This window comes from Chiloscyllium punctatum, chromosome 5, assembly GCF_047496795.1.
Source record: "Chiloscyllium punctatum isolate Juve2018m chromosome 5, sChiPun1.3, whole genome shotgun sequence".
Lineage (NCBI taxonomy): Eukaryota > Metazoa > Chordata > Chondrichthyes > Orectolobiformes > Hemiscylliidae > Chiloscyllium > Chiloscyllium punctatum.
The window spans coordinates 128,128,169-128,155,648 of NC_092743.1; the positions used below are offsets into that span (position 1 = coordinate 128,128,169).

Genomic DNA, 27,480 nt, shown 5'->3' on the forward strand with positions numbered 1-27,480 from the left:
CCAACTAGCCACGAAACGACATGACCAGCTATCCTTAGTAGCCACACACTCAGATGACAAGCAACATGAGTTCGACTGGGACAACACTACTATTATCTGACAAGCCAAACAGAGAACAGCCAGGGAATTCCTAGAGGCATGGCACTCATCCACTGATTCAATCAACAAGCACATCGACCTGGACCCAATATACTGGCCACTGCAGTGGACAGCTGGAACTGACAACCGGAAGCGGTAGATACAAATCACTATAAATGCCGGAGGAAACATCACAGAAGCGCTTCACAGGAGGCTCCCAAGCACTGAGGATGTCACCTGGACAGGGGACGAAACGTCTGCAACACAAATTTCCGGCTCGGTGAACAGAACCACAACAACGAGCACCCGAGCTACAAATCTTCTCCCAAACTATTTAATATCAAATCTGATATGACTTCTACATCTCTCATAATTGAATAGGTCAGTTCCTACTATGAGTCTTTAATTATTTTGTCTGTACGAAGAATAAGTTTTCCTACTATGATTACTACTGTTAAGTAGGGTAATAATGTTCAGCACTTGTATGTCGACATTCATTGAGAGAAGGGGGTGATGATAAACAATCAGAGGTAACACTCCATAATGGTACCGTAGGTTCACGATGGAAAGGGATAAGGTCCTTCAAATATTTCTTTTCCTCGCTTCCTAGAATCTAAGAAACAATTTTGCAGGAGAGCTTTAGATTCCTGAGGCATTGGAACTGGTTTTGGGGAAGATGAAACCTGCACACATTTGATGGATTTAACCACTGCAAAGTCAGGGAGTTTTGCTAATGCTGTTACTCAAAGTAACTTGGCAATGAATGAGAATCTTGTTACAGGTTCACAACCCAGCCTTTTCAGCTCTCTGCAATAAAGAATCCCACAAATTTACTACTCTCTGAAAGAAATTCTTCCTCATCTCTGGCCTAACTGGGTGACCCCTGAGATTACGCTCACTGGTCTAAGACTCTTCCTCAAGGAGAAAACAATCCCTCAGAATCTACCCTGCCAAACCCCCTAACAATCTTACGCATTTCATTATGGTATCCTTTCATTCTACTAAACTCCAATGAGTATAGGCCCAACTTATTCAACCTCCATACCCAGTATCACCTGCCCCTGGTGAAATGTCTCTGGACTGCCTCCAATGGCCAATACATCCTTACTCAGCTAATGGGACCAAAACTGCATAGTATTGTAATTGCAGCTTAGCCAGTACAAGTGAACAGCTTTAGCAAGACTTCCCCATTTATAAAATCCATTCCTTTTGAAATAAAGATCAATAGTCCACCTGCCTTCCTTATTACCCACAGAGGTTGATACAATCAGCATTTTCTCTAAAAGTTCCCAATCAGTGGCGAGAGACTAACTGAATTGCCACTGAACTACTAGCTCATTTCAGAGGGCAGTTAAGAGTCATCACTCATCGTAGGCCCAGAATTATATGAAGGCTAGAACAGGAAAGGATAGTGGATTTCCTTTCCCAAAAAGAAATTAGTGAAAAAGGTGGGCTTTTACAATGGTAGTAGCTTCATGGATACCATCAATTGCTCAATTGGCCAAATTCAAAGATGAGACAGGCTTAGTTCACCTTCTGGTGTGCCTAAGATGCAATCCATTAAATAATTTTGCTTTGCTACTACCTGTTAGAACATTAGCTAAGGAAACTTTCTCAAAAAACCTGACAACTACATTAGTCAATAATTTCAAATCTAATGTTGATCTTGCTTTTGTGTCCCTCTGTGCAGCCATAAAATTGTAAGCCTCACTCTGTCTAAACATCCTTTAATCTGTATGTCCTTGCATGTTATGATCGGCCTTAGGTACATGTGACAACAATAAATCAAATCATATGATCTGGTTACCAGGTACTAGCATTTGCATCAATGGAGCAATGATATTAACATACATCAAAAGCAGTCTTAGTCTGGGTCAATCCAGTACTTACAGAGAATATTCGCTTTTGGAAGCATAGCTACCCAACCTGAAGGAAGTCCTAGCAAAAGCTGCAAAATTGATAAACATTACAAAACTGGTACAAAATGGCCCTCATTTGAGTTCCATAATATTTGTTCCTGGACATTTCAGCCATATTCAGTTGGTTGCAGATATGTCTCTAAATCACAATGTTCTGGATCAAATTCCATTCAGGACTTGAACACAGAGGGAGCATTGCATTGATGGAAGTGTCATATTTGATGTAAGATGTTAAACTGAGGCATCATCTGCCTGGTTCATTTGAATATAAAAGATTCCACTCATTACTTACAAAAGGAGCAAAGAGTTATCTCCAGCATCCTGACCAATATTTATCTCTTAATCATAGTCACAAAAATGAATTGCTTGGTCGTTATCAGACTGTTGTTTGCGGGCATTTGGGGAGCACAAATCAACTATTACATTTCCTACACTATACTTTAAAAAGTAATCAATTGGTTACAAAACACTTTGCAACCATCTAGTGATTACGAAAAGCACTATACAAATGTAAGTTTTTTTTCCCTGTAAAATAATAGAAAATGAGTACGTCCAATTGTTCCAAGGAAGTTCAATGGTTGTTGCATAACAAGGTCTTTGGGAAATGATCCATGTACCCATGTTACTGCAGAAAAACTTTCATTGTAGTTCTCACATAGGTGAACATGGAAAACAAGTTCTTCTAGTTCTATTCATGAGAAGAAACACACCAAGTTTAAAAAAGCTAATAGTTTTTAGTATCTGAAGACAAATGGCTTAAACAGAAATAACTTTGTTGGCCTCAGTTATATTTCAAAATCACTGATACAGTCACAAAATGTCAGTACAACTCCTATGAGTGAAAAGTACCAATTAGTAAACGACAATATTGTTAAATTGACAGGATTTCAAGTGGTTAATGCAAGTATAATGTGCTATAAGGCAATAAATTAGGATTCACAATCACTTATTTTGATGTTACTGGCAGACTGCAACTCCCCATGTTACTGGGGAATATTTTTTGGTCTTACTTTTGAAAGAAATAATCTGTAAAATGCCATCTGGAAATGCAGCTGAATGATGAACTGAAAAGATGTTTTAAGATATTGATCAGTTCCATTTGCTACTTTTAAACTAAAATGGTCAAACATCAGTTAGCACTTGACCAGGCTTGATTTCCAAGCACGCTCATGAAGAAATGAATACATAACAGGAATATCCAATTTAATGTTAGTGGCTTTTTTTTGATGCCTTCTCATGTGCCTGAGGGTCCTTTGCAAAGCACCTCTCATCAAAAAATGACAGCATCTCCCTGCTTGTCAAGTTTGCTGCTTTCATGATCAATCTTTCTCCATCATCTGTAGAGAGAGAGAAAAAAATTATTTTTGTAAAAGTCAAAAAGTTATCATTACTACTTCAAAATAAACAAGCTGAACAGTGTTCATTCAAAAGAAACTGTGCATTCACATAATTTACTTAAATATGATCACAAGCATGCTTCAAACCTATGGAAAAAAATGAAATAATTTCATACATCGCCAAAATACAACTGGTACAATGATATATACTGCAAAACTGAACACTATACATGAATAATGCATATTTACTGTTGACTGCACCCTTAGGGTAGAAAAATGTTTAAAAATATCAAATTGTCTGTTCCTCATAAATTTCACAATTTTGTGTCAAGATGACACAACTCCCTCTAAATAATTTTTTTCTCTGCCATAGATCGCATAACAGATAAGACAGCTACAATGAGAGGTCACTAAACCTTAATTTGGTCTCACTAGCCACAGGCACACAATGATTTACAGAATTTCTAATGAGCTACCAAGAAGGGGTTTCTGCAATTAACAAATAATTTTAACTTCTGCATTCCAGACAGTTATAGATGACAAAAATCTAGGTGAGATTTTGAAAGTCAAAAGAATTTATTGTATGAATTATTATATTACATTTTAGAAGACTTTTTGAAATGCCATTAAACTATAAATGTGGATGCTGATTTCAGTACTAATGTCATGTTGTCCTGCTTCAGTCACAGGCATGCAGGTAACTAAGTGCTTATCACACTTATGTTAAACAGTTTTGTTTTGTTTCTGATATGACATTCTGCACTAGACCTTTACTTTGAACCAAACAACCATGCAATGGAGAAACAAGTGAAAGTTGATTGGGAACTTTTCACTGGTACTTTTTTAAACCTAGTTAAGAACAGGACTGAATGAGTCAACAATTTAAGCTCTATGCCTTTTCTTCTCACCTTCAACTGAGAAAACTACAGTATAGGACAATATGCGAGCTGGTAGTATGGAACAAATCCTCAATAAAAATACAAAGTTGAGTACGATTATGCATTTCTAATATTTTACATTTGTGTCAATAATATTGTGTCAATTCATCACAGCCACTGCAAAGACAAAAGAGTGCAAAAGTGCTATCAAAATGGCTGTGTGCAATAAGTGAAATAACACATAACCATGTACGACAATAGTGTACTTCCACGCCAAATCACCTTCAAACAAGATAGCCCAGTTACCATTCTTCTTAGAGAATAGAAAAGTAATTGTGATTATCTTAATCAACCTGCGTGGGCATGCTTTGACACACCACCAGGACAAGTGGGACACTACCACTCTGCTTCAGCTCAGCTATAACACATTGTTGAACATGAATTTCTTATGGTAAAGATTGTAGACTAGGAATGGGCCCTGAGAGAGTCAAGAAACACTGGAGAGTTCTGAAAGGAAGGAAAGTGGGATCCCCTCAGTGATTTGCTGTATAACCTATCACAAATGACCACGGTAATTTCAAATCTTCAAGTGTATTAAGCATAACTTATTTCCAATTTTAAGAAACACACACAGAATCCTGTGTCTTTAGTCGAAAATTAAGCAAATAAAATTTGTATAATATTTGTGTTTGAAAATCTTAGAAACTTAAATCCCAATTTATTTTTAAAATACTCTTTGAAAGAAGGCACGTTGAATGTTCTTGAAATCAAAGGGCAGCTTTTCAGTAAATAGGGGTGGGTGGTGGAGACTGGGAATGAGGTGGTGTGGTGTATTTTGGAATCCCTGGAAATGTTACCAAAGGGACATGTGCAACTATGCACACATTGCAGACAACTCTGGCCCAAAAATTACGAATGTAACAATATTGCTTGCAATGTCGAAAAATATTAGTAAAAGTTAATGATAAATAAACATACAAATTTGGTGACCTCAGAAATCTTCTTACATATTCGAGTCAAAGAGCTTATTTGACAAAATATTTTCTGAACTTTTGTTTTATGTGCTTTAACTCAAACAAATATGAATAGCATACTTTTCTTGCAAAAAAGACCAATTTGGGTTTGTAGTGATAGAATAAAACAGATTTGTATTACTTTCTGATTTACATTTGCAACTAAAAAAAATTAAATAGTGAACAGTAACGTTTATTTTTAAACCATCACTCTCAGAGTTTGTGTTGCTAAATTCAATACTCAGTATGACTAACCAATATAGAATAGCATCAACAAAGACAACAGGCTAAACTCTTAAAAGCAAAAAACCCTGGTGATCAAGCTTTATCATGCTCCGATAGGACTGCACCTTGAATACTATGCCAAGTTCTGGTCACTAAGAAACAAAATATATTGAAGTGTCACGGGCAGTGCAGAGCATTATTAGGCAATCTAAACTAATAGAGGATTTCCAGATTCTGACTTCAATTACACTGTAAATATTGTCATCACGTGGGATCCTGTCACCAGCTCAGGGCAACAACACAAGATCTCAAAGAACACAATCTATTTAAAGTTTTGTTCCTAGCCATAGCCATTTCCAAATTAACTTTCGAGCTTACTTGTAGGAGTACTTCACTCTGTCTCTATACACATGTGAAATATCCATTTAAGCACTCAGATATATTATGCTTCTTCACTCTCACTTGCTCTGCAAAATCATTCAAATATTTTATGCATTTATTTGTTGAGCCACATATTGAGCAGTGGCACTACTGAAATTAATTCTGTTTTTATGAAGTTACTTAAATACTATGGTTCTTGGTGCAGTTTTAATTTGCTGTTTGCATAAAGCAAAAATGCTTTTGCTGTGGCAAGCAGTTAAATGACAAAAGAAACATTCAATTTACCTTTAAAATCAGAAAGAAGAGCTGAAGAGCCTTTTTGATTGATAGGATATGGGCAGTAGGGGCAAATCGTAGCGTTTATTGATATTTCCTAATTACCCTCAAGAAGCTGGTGGCAAGCTGCCTACTTGAATAGTTGCATGCCAGGACAGTGAAGGAATACTCTCCAGTTGTCTGCAGTCATGCAGCTCCAATAACACTGAAGGAGCTCAATCATCAGCACCCTACCACCACCTTAAATATTCACTCCCTCCATCATTAGGACACAATGGCAACTTGCACACATTGGAAAGGATGCACTACAACAACTTCCCAAGCCTCCATCAATAGCATCTTCCCAAACGCATGTCTTCTACGACCAAGAAGAGCAACAGCAACAGGTGCAAGGGAGCTGTGCCATTTGCAAGCTCCTGTTTAATTCACACACCAAGCCGACTTGGAAATTTGGTGATTTCTTGGTGGATACATATATACCACACAGGCTACAACCAACCAACAAGGCAACTTAGTCTGGTATGCACATGATAGAAGCAAACTACAAATGGCCTATGAAAGCATAATTCACAACACTTTCTTTCTGCCTTTCAGTATTTGGAGACTGAGCACAAGCAATAATGCTTACCTACAAAGGGAAGGCTGCAAGCAACAACACATGCATAATGTTAATAACTCAGGAATCAAATGAAAATAATATGACTTTCTCATTTCAGACCACAAGAACTCCATTGTATAAATTGCTTGAGCAGATATTTATAATTTGTTAATATCACAAGATTACTGGGAGAGGTGGCTGAATTTAATTGGCTGGGGCAAGAACTCCAAAAGGAAAAACAATTCCTAATATAATCTGCAAAACTAACCTACGTTCAATGTTTCTAGTCCTCTACATCCAAAGGATCAATAGCCGCCATTTCCAGCAGGATATGACCACCAGACATATTGCCATCCCCTCTCTTATCGGCCTTCCGAAGGGACCACTCTCTCCAGGATACCTCCTCTACTCCCAACACCCACACTGCATCTTCCCATGCAATCACAGGTGTAACACTTGACCGTTTACTTTCTCCCTCATTATCCAAGGCCCTAGGGACACACATTCCAGGTGAAGCAATGATTTACCTCGACTTCACTCAATCTAGTCTACTGTATTCACTGCTCACAATGTTGTCTGCTCTACACTAGCAGGATGAAGTGCAGACCTGGCTACATTCTGTCCGCAAAAAGTGACCCTGAACCAACAATTCTGTCTCAGGTTTGCTGCAGTACTCCAGCAAAGCTGGAAGTATCTAAGTTTCCACTTGAGCACCCTGCAGCTTCAGGATTCAATACGGAACTCAATAATTTTAGGGCATGAGCATCTTTTCCCATGTCCTTACCCAACCCATACACTCCAGACCCTGTCATCACATGGGCTGCTACCACAACCATCCTGTTGCCTACTACTACAGGCTAATTCTCCCAAGTTGACCTTTATCCATTCCTTTGTCTGCCCAACTGTTGTTCTCTCTCTGGGCTCCATCTCTAGCTATTGTTTACTCCTCCCATCTACCGTCTCTCCACCTTCAGCTTACATACTGTGACAATGCTGTCACTTTAAGAGGTTATTTTGTCCTTTTTTTGGAGAGAGGTTGCAAGGCACAGGCAACGAACTGGCTACTGAAGACTACTTGAGTAAACAGGTAGGGAGGCCTGGGGCCTTGTTTATTAATGCAGACTGAATGGGTGTGGCCAGCTCATACAGATCAGGATTTCTGAGTAGCATCAGAAGCTACTGGGGTCTCAAAAAAATTGGAAGCTTCAGTAAATGTCTCCTGGCTGCTTCTGTCTCTGAATTTCCTCGATGTTTTCCTCCTGGATGGGAGAACTGCATATGAGAATCGGAAAGTGAAGTTTCCTTTTCAACCATGGAGTCTGTTTATGGGATATTATTATATTGGAATAGTTAATTAGTAACAGTTACTATATCAATTATTCTATTAAGTTTTGCAATAGAATTAGGTTATTCTAAATTTCTCTTTCTTTGGTTGAGTTTTAACAACAGCGTTTAAATAAATTGTGTTTTGCTTAATGGCAAGTAGCATTGACTAGTTGCATTGCATCTGGAACAGGCATTTTACATTTGCCTTTAAAATAAGAAAGGTTAGGGGCTAGGCTACCTTCTTAAAATATTTTGAGAGGGTCTGGTCTGGTCCAGTCCATAACAATACCAACCTGTTCCCAGCTACAATCAGTTCTGAAGAGGAGTCACTGGACCCCGAAACATTATCCTTGCTTTCTCTCCAGATGCTGCAAGACCTCCTGCAAGGTTCTAGCAATTTCTGTTTGCGTTTCTAATCTCCAACATCTACAGTTCTGTTTTTGTCCTTAGATCTCTGTTGCTCACCAGAATGGCCTGAAGGTTTGCCACTTCTACACTAATAGTAGACCAACCACTTCCCATCCAGTACCACCCTCTGCCTGTCTGCACATTTGCTCCCTGAGCAACTTCTCTTTTAACTCCCTTCACTTCCTCCAAGTTAAAGGTGTTGCTATGGGTACCCACATGGTTGCAGCATTGTCTATATTTTTGGAATATGTGCCTAATTTTTACTTAAGTATGTCAACAATCCTTTTTCTATTGCAGCAATGCTACCTCCTACACCCGCCCTGAGTCAGAAAATGTCATTTATTGACTTTGCTTTCATTTTCTCACCTTCACACGGTCTAGTTCAGATTTTCTTTCACACCCTCACCTTCTCAATCTTCATTTCTGGGGATAGGCTATCACAAAGTATCATCAGCCCACTGTCTCTCACTGCTAGCTCAAAACACTTTCTCACATCCTATATCATCTCAGGATTCCATTCATTCTCCCAATTCCTCACTCTCCATTTGGAAGGTTTTGATTACAGAACCTTCCAAACCAGCACAATGAATTTGTCTACCTTGCACCTCAAGTAAACATCCTGTCCCTACTATGACTGACATGGCCATCAACTGTGTCAGACCCATTTTTTGAAGTTCTACTTTCACCCTTCTCCATCATCCCTGATGCACAACAGAATTCTCCTTGCCCTAGTTTTCTAACCACTGGCTTCAGTATTCAATAGACCATCTTATGTCACTTCCACCAACTCCAGTGATGCCACCAAACATAATATGTCCTTCCCTCCCTTTTCAGTATTCCAAACAGACAATCCCTTCTGCAAAACCTCAGTCATCCTTAATGCCCCAATGTTTTCCCATTGCACCTTCTCATGCTGGCGCAGGAAATGCTTCACCTTATATGTCTTTTAGATCCACTTGCTCCATTGTCCACACCCAAGTTGTCCTTCCATTTTAATTTTCCACCTGGTTCTCAGGCTGGCATGTCTGTCTTCATCCTATTGCCCTATTTTACTGAAGTGCAGCACAAGCTCAAGAAACACTAAACTTTGATTAGGCACTGTGCAACCTTCTGCGCTCAATATTTGTTAATTTATCCACAGAATGTGGGCATCACAGTGGAGTGGGTTTGGAGTCACACGATTAGGTGAGACCAGGTAAGAATAGCAGATTTCTCTGTCAAAAGGACCTTAGTGAACCAGTTGAGATTTATAACAGTCGGTAGTGGTTACATGGTTGACATTAGGCCAGTTTTTTATTCCAAATTTTATTGAATTCAAATATCTTCTGCCAAGGTGGAATTCAGACTCGTGCTCCCAGAACATTAGTCTGGCATTCTAGATTATTAATCTAGCATTTTACAACGATTCTACACCTTGCCATTGAGTTCAAAAATATCAGAGCATAATCTCTATTTCCCCATTTTACTTCCTTTTCTTTGCATAGGTTAACCTTTAACATGTTTTCATGATTTTGCTTTCAGGTAGCAACTGTTCATTATTTTGTCTTTCATTTCTTCCGGGCACTTTTTTTTTTGTTTATTTGCTTCTCCTAATACCACTCCCTTTAGCTTTGCCCCATTAACTCTATTACCCAATGACAATTCTGAATTTACATCCTATCTGACCCTTTCTTTTGTTCTTTGTCCATTCTTTCTGATTTGACTGCATTGCTGAACACCAAGATGTGCACACAGTATACTGCAGATGCGCTACAAATTGAGATTTGTTGAAGGAGGCGGGAGAGAGGGATTGGAAACCTTAAAGGGGATGTGCATATCTGGACCAAGGTGGTTGGGTTGGCTCGGGGGGTGGGGAGCAGCATGATGAGAGACGGCTCCCTGGGTAGCTTTGCTGTCTCGCTGCACTGGGGATCCAGGTTCGCTTCCAGCCTTGGGTGACTGTTTGTGCAAAATTTGCACACGCTCTCCAGAGATCGCATGGGTTCCTGTCGGATCCTCCTTCGACTGGAACCTTTTAGTGTAGATGGTTTGAACGGAGCTGTTTTTGTTAGGTGTGTTCAGGAGGGTTTCATTACTCACTATGTAGACAGGCTGACGAGGGGAGAGGCCATTTTGGATCTGGTGCTCGGCAATGAGCTAGGACAGGTGTCAGATCTCGTAGTGGAAGAACACTTTGGTGACAGTGCCTCACATTTACTATAGCCATGGAGAGGGAAAGGAACAGCTACCGTGGGAAAATATTTAATTGGGGAAAAGGAAATTATGACACTGTCAGACAGGAGTTGGGAAGTACAGATTGGGAGCAATTGTTCCACAGAAAGGGCGCAACAGACATGTGGAGACTGTTTAAGGAGTCATTGTTGCGAGTGATGCACAAATTTGTTCCTCTGAGATAGGCAAGAAAGGGTAAGATTAAGGAGCCTTGGATTATGAGAACAGAAGAGCTTCTCGTCAAAAGGAAGAAGGCAGCTTACGTAAGGTGGAGGAAGTAAGTGTCTAGCACAGCTTTAAAGGATTACAGGTTTGCTAGAAAGGAACTCAGAAATGGACTGAGGAGAGCCAAGAGGGGACACGATAAAGGCTTGGCGGGAAGGATAAGGGAGAACCCAAAGGCAATTTAATCATAAATGAGGAACAAGAGAAAGATCAGGGAGAAGGTAGGTTCAGTCAGGGATAGCATAGGGAACTTGTGCGTGGAGTCTGAGCAGATAGGGGAAGCTCTAAATGAGTTTTTTTGATTTGGTTTTCACTAAAGAAAGGGACCTTGTTGTTAATGAGAACTTCGAGGAGCTGGGAAATAAGCTTGAACAGGTCAAGATTGATGAAGTTGATGCGTTGGAAATTTTGGCAAACATTAAGGTTGATAAGTCCCCAGGGCCAGACCAGATTTATCCTAGGCTGCTCCGGGAAGTGAGAAGGAGGTTGCTAAGCCACTGGTGAAGATCTTTGCTCCCTCACTCTCCACGGGATTTGTATCAGAGGATTTGAGGGAGATGAATGTTGTTCTTTAGGTAATAGGGAAATCCCTGGCAATTACAGACCAGTCAGTCTTACATCTGTGGTCAGCAAGGTTTTGGAAAGAATTCGGAGGGATAGGATTTATGACTATTTGGAAAAACATAGTGTGATTAAAGGCTTTGAGAGGGCCAGGTCATGCCTCACAAATCTTACTGAGTTCTTTGAGGAGGTGATGAGACAGATTGATGAAGGTCGAGCAGTGGATGTGGTGTATATAGAGTTCAGCAAGGCATTTGATAAGGTTCCCTGCCGTAGGCTCATTCATAAAGTCAGGAGATATGGGATCCAGGGAGATTTGGCTATCTGGATTCAAAATTGGTGGCCAACAGAAGGCAGGGAGTGATAGTAGATGGAAAGTATACTGCCTGGAGGTCAGCAGTGCCTGCAGGGCTCTGTTCTTGTGCTTCTGCTCTTTGTAGTTTTTTTATAAATGACTTGGATGAGAAGGTTGAGGGGTGGGCTAGTAAATTTGCCAATGAAGGTAGGAGGTACCGTTGATAGTATTGAGGGCTACTGCAGGCTGCAGTGCGACATAGACAGGATGCAGAGCTGGGCTGAGAAATTGCAGATGGAGTTAAACCTGGATAAATGCCAAGTGATGCATTTTGGAAGGTCGAACTTGAATGCTGAATATAGGATTAAAGACAGGATTCTTGGCAGTGTGGAGGAACAGCAGGATCTTGGTGTTCAAGTGCATAGATCCCTTAAAGTTACCACCCAAGTGGATAGGGTTGTTAAGAAAGCAATGATGGTTTGGCTTTCATTAACAGGGGACTCAAATTTACGAGCCGTTGGGTTTTATTGCAGCTCTACAAAACCCTGGTGAGACCACATTTGGAATATTGTGTCCAGTTCTCGTCGCCCTATTATAGGAAAGAAATGGAGGCTTTGGAGAGGGTGCAAAGAAGGTTTACCAGGATGTTGCCTGGACTGGAAGGCTTGTCTTATGAAGAGAGGTTGAATAAGCTCAGACTTTCTCTCTGGAGAGAAGGAGGAAGGGGGTGACCTGATCGAGGTATACAAGGTAATGAGAGGCAATAGAGTCGATAGCCAGACACTTTTCCCCAGGGCAGCAGTGACTGGTACGAGAGGTCATAGTTTTAAGGTGTTAGGAGTAGGGTGTAGAGGAGATGTCAGAGGAAGGTTCTTTACATAGACAGTTGTGAATGCATGGAATGCATTGCCAGCGGTGGAGGTGGAAGCAGAGTCATCAGGGATATGTAAGCGACTGCTGGATATGCACATGGATAGCAATGGATTGAGGGGTGCGTAGGTTAGGTTATTTTCTTTTAGGTTAGGAATAATCCTTGGCACAACATTGTGGGCCAAAGAGCCTGTTCCGTGCTGTACCTTTCTATGTTCTATCTTCCAATTTCATCCCGCAGTCCAAAGATATGCAGTAAAGGTGGACTGGACATGCTAAATTGCACAGAGTGTCCAGAGATGTAGAGGATAGGTGGATTAGCCATAGTAAAATTGCCCGCAGTATCTAAGGATGTGTAGACTAGGTAGAATTGCCATGGCAAATACTGGGTTACAGGAATAGGTTGGGGGGCTATCTATTTTTCTACTTCTCGCTACCATTGTCTCATGCTATGAACAGCTTCTAAAGCCTTTGCATTCATTCTTAAATAAGGTGCACAATACCTCCAATGTGATCTTGCCAATACACTGAAGCATTACCTCCCTATTTGTGTATTTAATTTCTTTCACAATAAACAACTGCATTCTATAATCTATAAAGATAACATATTAGCACGGACAGAAGACTGGCTGGCTGGCAGAAAGTAGAGAGTATGTACAAGTAATTTTCAGATTGGTATATGTGCCAACCAGGATTCTGCACGGGTCTGTAACAGGCTCTTAACTTTTCACAATTTATATCAATGACTCAGATGAGAGGACTGAAGACATGGCGACTAAATTTGCAGATAACACAAGTTAGGTAGGAAGCATATTATGAAAATAACATAATAAAGATGCAAATCAATAAAGACAGGTTAAGCTAGTGGGCAAAAATCTGGCAGATGGAGTAGAAAGTGGGAAAATGTAAAGTTGCTCACTTTGGTTGCAATAATTAAAAAAGTATTACTTCAATGGTGAACAACTACAGAATTCTGAGGTGCCAAGGGATTTAGATGTTCTAGTCCATGAGTCACAAAACATTAGTATGCAGGTATAGTGCATAATCATTAAAGCTAATAGGATGCTAGCCTTTATTACGAGGGGTATTTAACTTAAGACAGTTATGCTTCAGTTATACAGAACATTGGTGAGATCACATCTCGAATACTGTACACAGTTTTGGCTTCCTTATTTAAGGATGGATGCAGATGCACAGGATGCAGTTCAGAGGAGGATTACTATAATGATATCTAGAATAAGCAGGATTATTTTATGTGGGCAGTTTGGACAAGTTGGTTTGTTGCATTTCAGCTCAGAAGAGCTAACAGTAATTCCTTTGAAATTTATAAGACCCTGAATGGTCATGACAAGGTGGTCATGCAAAAGACCTGAGTGAGCTTAGAACAAGGGGACACAGTTTTAAAAGTTGACGCTGCACATTTAGGAGAGAAATGAGGATTTTTTTGCCTCTCAAAGGGCTGTGCAACTTTGGAACTCCCTCCTTCAGGTGGCAGGATCATTGAAATTTATGGATGAAATAGATAGATTCTCCCTCAGCAAGGGCATCAAAGGTTATCGGAAATAGACGGAATAAAAACTAATCAGCGATTATCTGTTTTGCTGCTGCTTTACACAACATCAACTGCCTTGATTTCTCCATCCCTCCACTCCAATCTCAGTCTCTCCAAACATGCAGCACTCCACTCTCTCCACTCCAATCCCTGTTTCACCACCAAACCCAATGACAAAAGTGGAGCTGTGTAGTCTGGAGGATGGACCTCTATGTTGCAGTGGTCAACTCTCCAATACCATGTCCTACCTGCCCATTGACTTCCAGTCCACCATGGCTCATTAAGCCATCATCACTCACACTGTCCATGATCTCATTGCACCAGTGATCTCCCCTCCAACTTTATAGTCCCCAGCCCTGCAATGTCCAGTTCTACCTGTTCCCCAAGATCCACAAGCCCAACTACCCCAGCTAATCCTTTGCCTCCACATGCTGCTACCCCACTGAACTCATTTCTTCCTATCTCAATTCCATTCTCTCCTTCTTGGTCCAGGCACTTCCTACCTACATCTGTGACACAAACCACACCCTCTACTTCTTTGGAGACCTCCAGTTCTCCAGTCCTCCTCTACTTTGCCGAATTAGTCATCACCATCAATAACTTTTCCTTCAACTTTTCTCATTTCCTCCAAATCCAGGGGGTGGTCATAGGTACTCACATGGGCCCTAGCTACATCTGCCTCTTTGTCGGTTACGTCAAACAGTCCATTCTTAGTATATACACAGATACTGTTCCCCAACTATTTCACTGTTACATTGATGACTGCATTGGGTGCTGCATCCTCCATTCAGGCTGAACTGATACAGTTCATCGACTAAGCCAACAACTTCTACCCTGCCTTCAAATTCACTTGGTCTATCTCAGACACCTCCCTTCCCTTTCTTCACCTCTCCGTTTCCATCTCTGGTGACAGTTTACGGACTGACATTAACGATAAACCCACAGACTTCCATAATTACCTGGACTACACCTCCTCCCACGCCATATCCTGCAAAAACTCCACCCCGTTTTTCGAATTCGTCCATCTCCGTTGCATCTGCTCTAATGAGGAAAAGTCCCACTCTCAAACATCCAATGTCCACCTATTTTAAACATGATCCTTTATCGCCCGTCATTCAGACGGCCCTCTATCTCACCTCCTCCACTACTCTAAACCAGCCCTCCCTGCACCTCCCACCACCACCAACCACAAAGACAGGTCTGCCTTGTTAGCTCTTGCCACTCCATAAGCCTCCGCATCCAATGTACTATCCTCGACTCCAATTAGACCCCAACACCAAGAACATTTTCCCCTCTCCAACCCTTTCTGCCTTTTTCATGGACCATTCCCTTTGTCACTCCTTTGTTCGAGCCACACTTCCCACCAACCACCCTCCACCCCCATACTTTCCCATGCAATGCAAAAGATGCAAAACCTGCCAGCACATCACGTCCCTCACCTCCATCCAGGGTCCCAAACAATCCTTCCAGATGAATACAGAGGTTCACCTGCATCTCCTCCAACATAGTTTACGGCATCCGGTGCTCCCGATGTGGTCTTCTCTACATCAGTGAGACCAAATGTAAACTAAGGGAACGTTTCGACGAGCTTCTCAGCTGGGTCCATAAGGGCCAGCCTGACAGCCTGGTCACTGCCCACTTCAATTCCCATCCCACTCCCTCTCTGACATTTCCATCCTCCGCCTCCATTATCACAGTGAATTAGAGGATCAACACCTTACCTCCCACCTGGGTAGCCTAGAGCCTGGAGGACTCAACATTGAGTTCTCCAATTTCAAATAACCTTCCAAACCATCCCCTGCCTCCACCCTTCCATTCCACCTACTAACCCTTCCTTCCAGCAACTAATTGGATTCATTCCTCACATCGACCAACCAGGTTGTACTGACAACCTGTGTCCACCTATCATTACCACACCACTCTGCCCCTGTCCCCACCCAAAACCATCCCGCCCCCAACCCCTTTACCCATATCTCCATATCCCCACCTCTGTTCCTGAAGAAAGGTTATACCCGAAACATGGATTTCTCCACCTCATGATGCTGCCTCGCTAGCTGTGTTCTTCCAGCCTCCTGCTTGTCTACTCTCACAAAATAGAACATTTTAAGTTGGGTTGAGATTATTGGCACAAAAATACTTTCTAATTTGACACAGTAAGTTGACCATTTTGTGAAATATTTCTTTTTCCTGAATGTTCGTGCTGTACTAATTCCCTTTGCATATGATACAAGTTATTTTGGCAGGAAAATTTCCTGTCAAACCATTATCAATGCTTTTGTTAACCGACAACCAAATGATGTTCTACTGAGGGAAAATGGATATTCCTTTTCTCATTATTCATCACATGCAAATAAATATTTGGCCTCGGCATTATACCTTACAAAGCATCAAAAACGTGGTAAGGTACAGAGTTTGGTGCATCACACTTACATAACCAGATAAAACTGATTCCAAACCAAAGAAGGAGACAAGTCTGAAAGACTGTCCTTAAAATTTTATTTTATGAGCAGTCTAAAGGGACAAGACACAAGAACAGAGGAATAGAGGTTCAAATAAGGACTTTTAGTGCTTAAGGCCTAGCCAGCTGCTTTAGTCAATAGCAGATGTTAATCAGTAGCTCAGACTGACAATCAGTTATGGAAAAATGATATGTAGGACATCAATCCCCAGATGGTAAAAGAGAGCTTGGATGAAAATTATGGAGTGCCTCTTTCAAAGCTGCATATTAAAGACCAAATCTGCAGACCCAAACAATTTACCATCTGGACTTCAAGGTAAGGAAATCTGGGTTTCCTTTTAATATTTTTGACCTTTAATAGACTCAAAGAGAGTTCAAAACTTACTGAATATGATTGATATAACAGGTTCTGTCTCATCATGCTTTATATCGGCTACAATCCGGCAATTGGAGTTTGTTAGACGTGCCTTTTCTGTTCCTATTGCAGCAAGAAATTCCCTATGAAATGTTGGAAATAAAAATTTAAGTGAACAAAAATTGTGCCAATAAAAACAAAACAGTCTTATCACACAATTTTTCCTGTTCAAGTGAGATATACACTTTCATAAAGTGGAATCATACATATACAAGGTGTCACATTTGCAAAACATTTCATTTTTTTCAAAAGAAATTGTTTCCCTTTGGCAGTTAGCAAAATTTTACTTTAATTCAGATTACTGGCCTCTGAAACACACTTAAGTGTTCATATAAATATGTGCAACAATGACCAATTGAGGATTTTAAAACATTCTTTCATTGGATGTACAGATTGTTGGATAGGGTCTTCATAAATTTCCCTTTTCCAATTGACCTTGAAAAAAAGTGACCTGCCTTCAACTGCTGCAGTCTTTGGAAGGTAAGTGCACACAGTGCTGTAAGGAAGGCAGTTCCAGGATGTTAACTCCATGACAGTGATAGAGCAGCAATACAACTCCAAATCAGGATGTTATGTGCTTGGAGGGGAACATGTAATTGATAGTGTTCCCATGTATCTGCTACTCCTATCCTTCTAAATGAAAGAATTCAAGGAATTTGGAAAGTGCTGCCTGGCTGAGTTGCTGCAGTAATTTAGATGGCGCACAATGCTGCCACAGTGCCTCAGTAGTGAAGGGATGAATGCCAAAAGTGGTAAGGAATGGGGAGGGGATGGGGTGCCAATCAAATGGGTGCTTTGTTCTCAATGGTGAGGAGTTCCTCAGGTACTGTTGTAACTGCACCCTTCAAGGCATGTGGAGGGTATTCCAACAGACTCCTGACTTGCTTTGCTTGCAAAACAGAAATTGCTGGAGAAATTCAGCAAGTCTAGCAGCATGTGTGTTGCTCTCCACAGGATTGATCCTGCTGTTTGTGGACAGGACACACATTGACAGATAGATGCTGTATTGGAACACCTTGACTAGGGGTGCAAATGGTTAGTGTGCCATAACGTCATACAGCATGGAAACAGACCCTTTGGTCCAACTCGTCCATGCTAAACTATTTCCATTCATCTCTGTTTCACCCATATCCCTCTAGTCCTTTCCTAATCTTGTACTTGCCCAAATGTCTTTTAAATGTTTTAATTGTACCTGCATCTACCACTTTCTCTAGCAGTTCATTCCATATATGAACCACCCTCTCTGTGAAAACGTTGCCCCTCTGGTTCCTTTTAAAACTTTCTCCTCTCCTCTCAAAATTATGCCCTCTATTTTTGAACTCCTGTACCACAGGGATACCTTTGAGATTCACCTTATCTATGCCCTTATGATTTTATAAACCTCAATACGTTCACCCCTCAATCTCCTCCGCTGCAGTGATAACTGTCCCAGCTTATCCAGCATCTCCTTAGAACTCAAACCTTCCAGTCCTGGTGACATCTTTGTAAATCTTTTCTGCACCCTCTCCAATTTAATATCATCCTTCCTACAGCAGGGCGACCAGAGCAATACATAGTACTCCCAAAGTGGCCTCACCAATGTCCTGTACAACTTCAATACAACACCCCAACTCCTATACTCAATGGTCTGACCAATGAAGGTAAGCATGCTAAATGCTTTCTTTACTACTTAGTTCATTGAAAGTTGCGTAATAGATGGACAACGTACCTGAGCCCCTAGATCTCTCTACAACACTCCCGAAGGCTCTATCATTAACTGTGTAAGTTGTGCCCTTGTTCACCTTACTGCCGATAAGTTGCAAGGACCATAGCCATTGCAGCATTCAGTCCCTTACCCGACTCTCATACTGAGTAAATTAGATTGGATTCGATTAGATTAATTCCCTACAGTATGGAAACAGGCCCTTCCACCCAACAAGTCCACACCGACCCTCTGAAGAGTAACTCACCCAGACCCATTCCCCACATTTACCCCTGACTATTGCACCTAACAATATAGGCAATTTAGCATGGCCAGTTCACCTGACCTGCACATCGTTGGATTGTGGGAGGAAACCGGAGCACCCGGAGGAAACCCACACAGACATAGGGAGAACGTGCAAACTCCACACAGACAGTCGTCCAAGGCTGAAATCCCTGTGCGGCAGCAGTGCTAACCACAGAGCCATCGCGCCGCCCCTTGAATTGGTTGAAGACTTCATCTGTGATGCTCTGGATATCAGAAGGACATCACCCACTCTTCTGAACAGGGTTGGTCTGAATTCACGGTCACAACAGCTTGTGGGATAAGCTGGATCATGAGATTGCAGATTACAGTTGAATACAATTCTGCATCTGATGGCCCACAGCCCCTCAGATTCCAGTTAAGGTATGTTTGAAAGCCATGCTATTTTGCCACACCACACAATAGAGGGTATCCTGAATGTAAAGATGGGGCTTTGTCTTCATAAGAACTGTGTGGTGGGCACTGTGATGATACTATGGCTGAGAGGTGTATTTTGTACTTGTTTGTTGAAAAGAGATTTAAGAGAGTTACTGATCTGTCTATTTGAATCCAATAAAGTAAACAGCTTGCGAGACCTTTAGGTTTTTTTGAAGTTGGAACAATAGAAGTAGCATGAGTGGGTGGAGTCAGGCTGTCAAGGAAGCAGGGTTTGAGGTTGTAACTTTGCTCATTTAACCACAATACACTGCAGCACCCAGGAACTACGAGCAGCAGAAGGAAAATACCTATACAGCGTATTCAAGAATAATGGGTACCTGATGAACACAGTCTATGGATTCTTAAACAAGAAGACACAACATGCCCAGAAACTCTAACCACACTATCGTACATCAAAGATATCTTAGAGATGACTACCAGACAATACTGACCCCTTGGCATCATGGTAGCGCACAAATCTACCTACACACTGAAACAACCTGATGAACATAAAGGACCCTACACCAACAACCAGCAAAACGAATATCATTTCCAAATTCTCTGCAAGGATTCCAACAAACATTACATTGGACAGACAGGCAGGTAACTAACCATCAGGATACACGAACACCACCTAGCTACCAAAAGACAAGACCAGTTAACACTAGTATCCTTACACACAGACGAATGAGGACACCACTTAAACTCGGACAATGCATCCATCCTAAAACATGCTAAATAGATACAGGCATGGGAATTCCTAGAGGCCCACCATTCAAACGGAACTCCATTAACAAATATGTTGATTTGGCCCCCATTTACTAACCTCTGAGAAAAAGAACCGGAAATGACACCACCCACCCTAACAGACCAAGACACATACATACAAAGTGGGACAGAACACTAGCGCTTCACCGGAGGCTCACTGATGATGTCACCTATTATGGTGATGAAATATCAGAGAACAAGCCTACCAGCTCAGCGAGCAAACTTACAACTTGAACCTCAACCTGAGCTACAAATCACAAAAATTGCAGAGTTTTAGTTTAGGTTTCAACAGTTGGGGTTTCAAAGTTGGTTATGGAAGGTGTCACATCTCTCTCTCAGCCACAGTAAAAAGCTGTAGTTAGAGTCAAAGATGTACAGCAAAGAAACAGACCCTTCAGTCCAACTCATCCATGCCAACCAGATAACCTAACGTAATCGAGTCCCATTTGTCAGCACTTGGTCCATATCCCTCTAAACCCTTCCTTTTAATATACTCATCCAGATGCCTTTTACATGTTGTAATTGTACCAGCTCCACCATATTCCCACCATTACATGCACCACCCTCTGCGTGAAAAAGCTGCACCTTTGGTCCCTTTTAAATTTTTCCCCACTCACCCTAAACCTATTCTAGTTCTCTAGTTTTGTACTCCCCCGTCCCCAGGGAAATGATCTTATCTACCTAGTCTATACATGCCCCTCATGATTTTATAAACCTCAAAAGGTCACGCCTCAGCCTCCGACACTTCAGGGAAACCCGCCTCAGCCTATTCAGCCTCTCCCTATAGCTCATATCCTCCAACCCTGGCAAAATTCCTTGTAAATCTTTTCTGAACCCTTTCAAGTTTCACAACATCCTTCCTACGGAAGAGAGACCAGAACTGCACACAATATTCCAAAAGTGGCCTAACCAATGTCCTGTACAGCTGCAACATGATCACTCTTCCTACCAGAATTTTTTTTTTGGTGTTCTTTTCTCCTGGACTGGACAAACACTACATGTGAGACAATTTATTTAACTGAATTTGCCTTTACCATGGCTGTGTTTATGGAGTGTTATTGTATTGGAACAGTTGCTGTTTAGTAGTTAAATTATTTATTATTCTGTTAAGTTTTCCACTAGAGTTAAAGTTGTTCTGATTCTTTTTTCTTTTGTTTGTATTTTAACTTTAAGGTAAAAATCAAGCGTGTTTTGCTTAAAACATAGTACTGTGACCAAATGAATTATGGTTGGAGGGTTCAAGGATGTTGCCAGGGTTGGAAGATTTGAGCTATAGGGAGAGGCTGAACAGGCTAGGGCGTTTTCCCTGGAGCATCGGAGGCTGAGGGGTGACCTTAAAGAGGTTTACAAAATCATGAGGGGCATGGATAGGATAAATAGACAAAGTCTTTTCCCTGGGGTCGGAGAGTCCAGAACTAGAGGGCATAGGTTTAGGGTGAGAGGGGAAAGATATAAAAGGGATCTAAGGAACAACTTTTCCATGCAGCAGGTGGTACGTGTATGGAATGAACTACCAGAGGAAGTGGTGGAGGCTAGTACAATTGCAACATTTAAAAGGCATTTGGCTGGGTATATGAATAGGAAGGGTTTTGAGGGATATGGGTCGGGTGCTGGCAGGTGGGATTGATTGGGTTGGGATATCTGGTTGGCATGGACGGGTTGGACTGAAGGGTCTGTTTCCGTGATGTACATCTCTATGACTCTAAATGAAACGCAGCAACTTACACTTGCCTTTAAATAAGAAAAGGAGGGGTTTTGTCTGGTACATCATATCACTCCTACTAATAATGTCATAGACATCTACTACAGATAAACTGGTAAAGGCAAGGTCATGTAAATTTTGCCATATTGTTAGTTTTCTGACCTCCTGATTGAAGCAAGTCTATTCTTTCAGACTTGATCGTTTAGTCAGTAGTAATGCCACCGAACCACACCTGATGATGTATTGAAATCCCCCAATGCTTCTGGATTTTGCGTTCCACTTTCAGTCCTATTGAACTGTTGGTATGACAGATATACCAAGGATGCTGTGATGATCGTCTTACAGTATCATAAGGTCTGAAATAGCTTGGAGACAAATGGAGAAATATAGAGTTAAAAATATTTAATTGGAGAGCCCAACCCTAGGTAAACTGGAATCAAAGACTGGCTGACAAAACTGTCACTGAACAATGGGCTACATTTAAAAAGATAGCTTGTGTACACCTGATGTACATTCTCAAGTGACAAAGGAACAGCAGCTAAAGACAGAGTTCCATGATGACAAGGCAGAGTGTAGAATGAAGCAGATAAAGGGTGTGTATGACAGGTGTCAGGTTGTTAATACAAATGAGAACCAAGCTAAATATAGAAAATTCAGAGGGGATTTAAGAAAGGAAAAACAAGGAATTCTGGGCGGCACAGTGACACAGTGGTTAGCACTGCTGCCTCACAGTGCCAGAGACCCGGATTCAATTCCCGAATGTGTGCAGTTTGCACATTCTCCCCGTGTCTGCATGGGTTTCCTCCGGGTGCTCCGGTTTCCTCCCACAGTCCAAAGATGTGCAGGTTAGGTGAATTGGCCATGCTAAATTGCCTGTAGTGTTGGGTAAATGTAGGCGAATGGGTGGGTTGCACTTCGGCGGGTCGGTGTGAACTTGTTGGGCCGAAGGGCCTGTTTCCACACTGTAAGTAATCTAATCTAGTAATCTAAAAAAACAAAGTCTGAAAGGAAAACTGCACTGACATAAAAAGGAATGCAAAGATTTTCTTTTGGCATTTCAATGATATGGGATAGTTAAAGGAGGAGCGGAGCCAATTTGGGACCAAAATGTGGATCTAGGATCAGATACTAATTAAGTACTTTGCATTCGTCTTTACCAAAAAAGAAGATATCACCGTGAATTAAGTGGTAGTTGAGATACCAGGTGCATTAAAAGTTGATGAAGAGGAGCTAAAAAAGATGACCGTAAAGACAAGTCACCTAGGATTGGATGGAATGTTTCCAGGAGCATTAAGAGAAGTAAATGCAAGAGCACATGAATTTGAAGCAGAATAAGCCAGTCAGCCCATCGAGCCTGTTCCGCTATGCAATAAGATGATCATGACTGCCCAATTACTCCACATTCCCGTCAAACACCGATAACCTTTCATCCCCTTGCTCATTAAGAATTTATCTATCATTGGCTTAAAAATAGGTGAGGGCTCTCCTTCTGCTTCCTTTGAGGAGCAGAGCTGCAAAGACAAATGATTCTCTGCAAGAAAGCATTTCTCCTTAGTGCCATCTTAAATGGTGACCAATTATTTGAAACAGCGATCCTGAATTCTAGATGATCGCACAAGAAGGAAATACCCTTTCGCATGTACCCTATCAAGATTCTGCAGGATTTTATATGTTTCAGTTAAGATGCCTCTTAAGTAAGGGTGAAAACTGTGCAATTCTCCTTAGATATTTATGGAGATGGAACCAGAGGATTGGAGAACTACAAAGGGCAGTTTAACTCTGTAGTGAGAAAATACTTAAAAACTTTGTATCTGTAATGAAATTAATAGCTACTTTGACAAGTGTAGTTTTATTAAGGAAAGACAATACAGACTTGTTAAATGTAAAGTGATCAGGTCTGATTGCATCTGTAGAGAGAGAAACCGAGTTAATATTGAGTTCAATGGGACTCTTCTTTGGAACTGAAGGGGTCAGGAAAAATTATGGGTTTTACGTTGCAAAACAAGGGGAAATGGGAGCAAATGAGACAGATGGGATAGATGTCCATACCAAAATGCAAAGGGAGTCCTAAACATCCTAAAGAAGCCATATTTGAATGAAGAGCAGATGTTAATAACATAAAATGGGTTAACTTTCCTGACATTCCTGATGAAGGACTTAAGCCCAAAATGTCGATTCTCCTGCTTCTTGGGTGCTACCTGACCTGCTGTGCTTTTCCAGCACCACAATTTTAAACTCTGCTCTCCAGCATCTGTAGACCTCACTTTCTGCTAACCTTCCTGACAGTAAATCCATATAAACAAGAAACTAATGAGATCAAAATGGAGTACAGAATTTATGATCTGAAGTTGTTAAAGTGAAATGTTGAATCTTGAAGGCTGTAAAATATCTAAGTGGAAAATGAGCTGCTACTCCTCCAGATTGTGTTGGGGTTCACTGGAATACTGTAATAGGGCCTAGGATAGAATTGGGAGCAAGATGGTATATTGAAATAGCAAGTGACTGGAAGGTCAGGGTCATACTTGCAAACAGAGCAGAGGCACTTGATAAAGCAGTTATCTGTATGGTGTTTGGTCTCAACAAAGTAGAAGAGTCAAATTGTGAGCAGTAGATACAATTGACTGAAAGTATAGCAATTGCCTGGACGTTACATGTGGAGCCTTGGACAATAAAGTTTTACACCTTCTACAATTACTGTGATTACATGACATGATGTCATTGAGTGAAGAGGGCTTGAGCATGAGAGAGGAGTGGACGGCCCCCTCAGAATGCTGACAGAAGAGGAGGGAAAGGAAGATAATTTTGGTGGTGACATCTCATGGCAGGAGGTGGTGGAGGATGATCCTTTGAATGCATGTCTGGTGGCCTGAAAGTGAAGACAAGGGCAACTGTGTTATTGCTCTCTATACTGGGATGGAGTGTAGCAGGCAAATGGTGAGGACAGAAGTATGGAAAATGGGTCACATGTGACTAAGAGTCTCACTAAACAGGATGGAGAAGAATCCTTCGTTCAGCATAAATTATACGTTAGTTTTAGTGGAATTTATATGATCGAGACAGATTCAAACATAAATCCATGTATTACAGTAGAGCTACCTTCAATCAGATCCAAAGTGGAATGACCAAAACATGATTCTTAAGCTTTAGACCTTTTAGAACTTGGCCTAAAGCTGCCAGAGTTATTTGAAAAGCTATAAGATTTAGGAGTAGAAGTAGTCTGTTCAGCTCTTCCCGTCTTCACCATTCAATGAAATCAGTATTTCACCATTTAAATACCATTCAGCTCCTCCATTCATCCTGCCAAAAGACACTACCTCACATTTCTCCACATTTAGTTCCATCTTCCAAGTTTTTGCCCACTTGCTTAACCTGTCTATACTCCTTTGCAGAATCTTTGCATCATCGTCATCACTTACCTTCCTACCTATCTTTGTGTCATGTGTAAAAATGGCTATAGTAAATTCATTTTCTTTATCCAGGTAAATAGTAATGGTCCCAGCCTTCATCACTAGTTACAGATTGCCAGCCTGAAAAGGCCCCCTTTATTCCAACTCTGTCTTCTATTAGTTAGCCAATCCTCTATCCGTGTTAATATACAACCTCCAATACTATGGTCTGTTATCTTATTAAACAGTGTAATGTGTGGCAATTTATCAAAAACTTCTAAAAATCTAAATATTTTACAACCACTGCTTCACACTTATCAATCAAACTTGTTATCTCTTCAAAGAATGCTACCAAATTCCTTGACGCTGATGTCTCATTCATGAAGCCAACCTTCTAGATAAGTCAGGAACATCTTTGGGAGCAATCAAATACACTTTAGAGTTGTTAGAAGTAGATGTGATTGTGTGTTAAAAGTGGATAAACATAATGGAAATGTCAATCTGTCAAGGAACTGGCAGAGTTAATGAATTATTTAAACAGCTTGCCATTCACACTTTTAAGAAACCTACAGTGTAAAAAGAATGTGACTGTTATTTCCCTGCCTGTTGGCATAAACCAGAGGACTGTTGCTGAAAGATTTGCACTGAATGATTCATTTCTCAATCTATAATCAGTTTAATTTCCTAACATTTCAATTTGATTGACAAGGACAAGTGTATATAAAATACTGAGGAAAGTAAAATATATTGAATTGGTTTTCAGCAACGTGACTTTTGAAACAGGAATTTATCAATAGGCACTTAGAACTTTACCTACTCCATCTCACATTGTGTACGGAGGTCTGCTCATGGTATATACTGGGTGAATCGGCATAGATGTAATGACAAAGTGTGATGAACAGAGTGACATCGGCGACCAAGCCGCCAAATCTTGGTAAATTCACTATTCATCTTCATTTTGCATGTGTGTGTCTTTTTACATTTTGGTTCAGTCCTCCATATTAGCTATACCAAACCTCACTTAATTTCAGATTACCCCTAAATTCCTCAACTGTAGTTCAATTTCTGATCTAAATGCTTTGCGTCACAAACAACGGTCCAAGCACATTTCCGTTCAGATCACCACTTCCATTCAGGCCAAAATTATTTCCTTAAATCCTACTGTTTTGCAGCCATCTTTCTTTTCATTTACCTACACAGATCTAATTCATCCCTGCTCTGGTCATAAGGCTCTTAGATTTAACCCAACATTTTTCTGAAAGGCCCTATATCACATCCACTGCAAACAGAATCACAAAAAGGCTACAGAACAGGAGATCATTCTGCCACTCATATCCATGGTGGCTCCCTGTAACAGCAGTAGACTTAGTGTCCTTTTCTTAACCCTGCAGTTTATCCTTTACAGATAATGCAAAAGGAGAGTTAAGGCTTCAGTTCAGTTTATAGTGCTTGTCAAAGCAAATGTTTCCAGCAGTTTCGTTTTTATTTCGGATTTCCAGTATATTGCTTCATTTAAAGAAAATTCCAACACGTGTACTGCTATTAACCTTCCACTGACACAATGAAAGCGACGTTAGAAACAGAAATTGCTGGAAAATCTCAGCAGGTCAGGCAGCACCCGCGAAGAGAAAGCAGAGTTAAAGTTGCAGATCCAGTGACCCTTCTTCAGAAATGGTGATAACTAAGAAAAGGATCACCGGACACGAAACGTTAACTCTGATTTCTCTCTACAGATGTTGCTACACCTGCTTAGTTTTTCCAGCAACTCCTGATTTTGATTCAGATTCCCAGCATCGGGAGTTGATCGGGTTTTTTTTAAATGAAAATGAAGGAGTTGTACTGATATTGATTTCCAATAGATCATTATGGAACCGCATTTTCAGTGCATTTGTTCCAAATACTTCATTCCCAGTTTATTGAGAAGTCAGCTTGTTTTTACCAAGGATGCAAACTATAGCGAACTAAGACTCAAAGTCACCGCAAATGGAGCTTTATTCTGAAGGCCTGTCCTACCTGGCGCCACGGACATTAGACTCGAAGGGACAGAACTGTACGATAATTTCTTTCACTGTTTTCAGGATGACGCTCCCCCTACCCGCCGCCATCTTAACTCCCAACGTCCGGGGAGGAGGGAAGGACAACAGGAGCCCGCGATGCGCTCTGGGAATTGTAGTCC

At 41.0% G+C, this 27,480-nt stretch overlaps 1 protein-coding gene across 1 annotated transcript; it reads right to left on the reverse strand.

Annotated features, from left to right (window-relative positions):
- Window positions 1-1,789: 1,789 nt before the first annotated feature.
- On the reverse strand, window positions 1,790-27,472 carry mrpl53 (mitochondrial ribosomal protein L53). Its single transcript, XM_072571315.1, has 3 exons — window positions 27,318-27,472; window positions 16,997-17,109; window positions 1,790-3,334 (listed from the first exon to the last, which is right to left on the reverse strand). Exons 1-3 carry the CDS (start codon window positions 27,407-27,409, stop codon window positions 3,207-3,209), a joined length of 333 nt encoding a protein of 110 aa, XP_072427416.1. The 5' UTR covers window positions 27,410-27,472; the 3' UTR covers window positions 1,790-3,206.
- Window positions 27,473-27,480: the final 8 nt, after the last annotated feature.

What these genes read in the sequence shown, in the direction of transcription:
- mrpl53 (XM_072571315.1), bottom strand. Translation starts at nt 27,409, where the DNA reads ATGGCGGCGGGTAGGGGGAGCGTCATCCTGAAAACAGTGAAAGAAATT. An exon ending in TCTAATGTCCGTGGCGCCAG is followed by an intron (nt 17,110 to 27,317) that starts GTAGGACAGGCC and finishes AACATTTCATAG; the next exon opens with GGAATTTCTTGCTGCAATAG. An exon ending in TGTTATATCAATCATATTCA is followed by an intron (nt 3,335 to 16,996) that starts GTAAGTTTTGAA and finishes CTCTCTCTACAG; the next exon opens with ATGATGGAGAAAGATTGATC.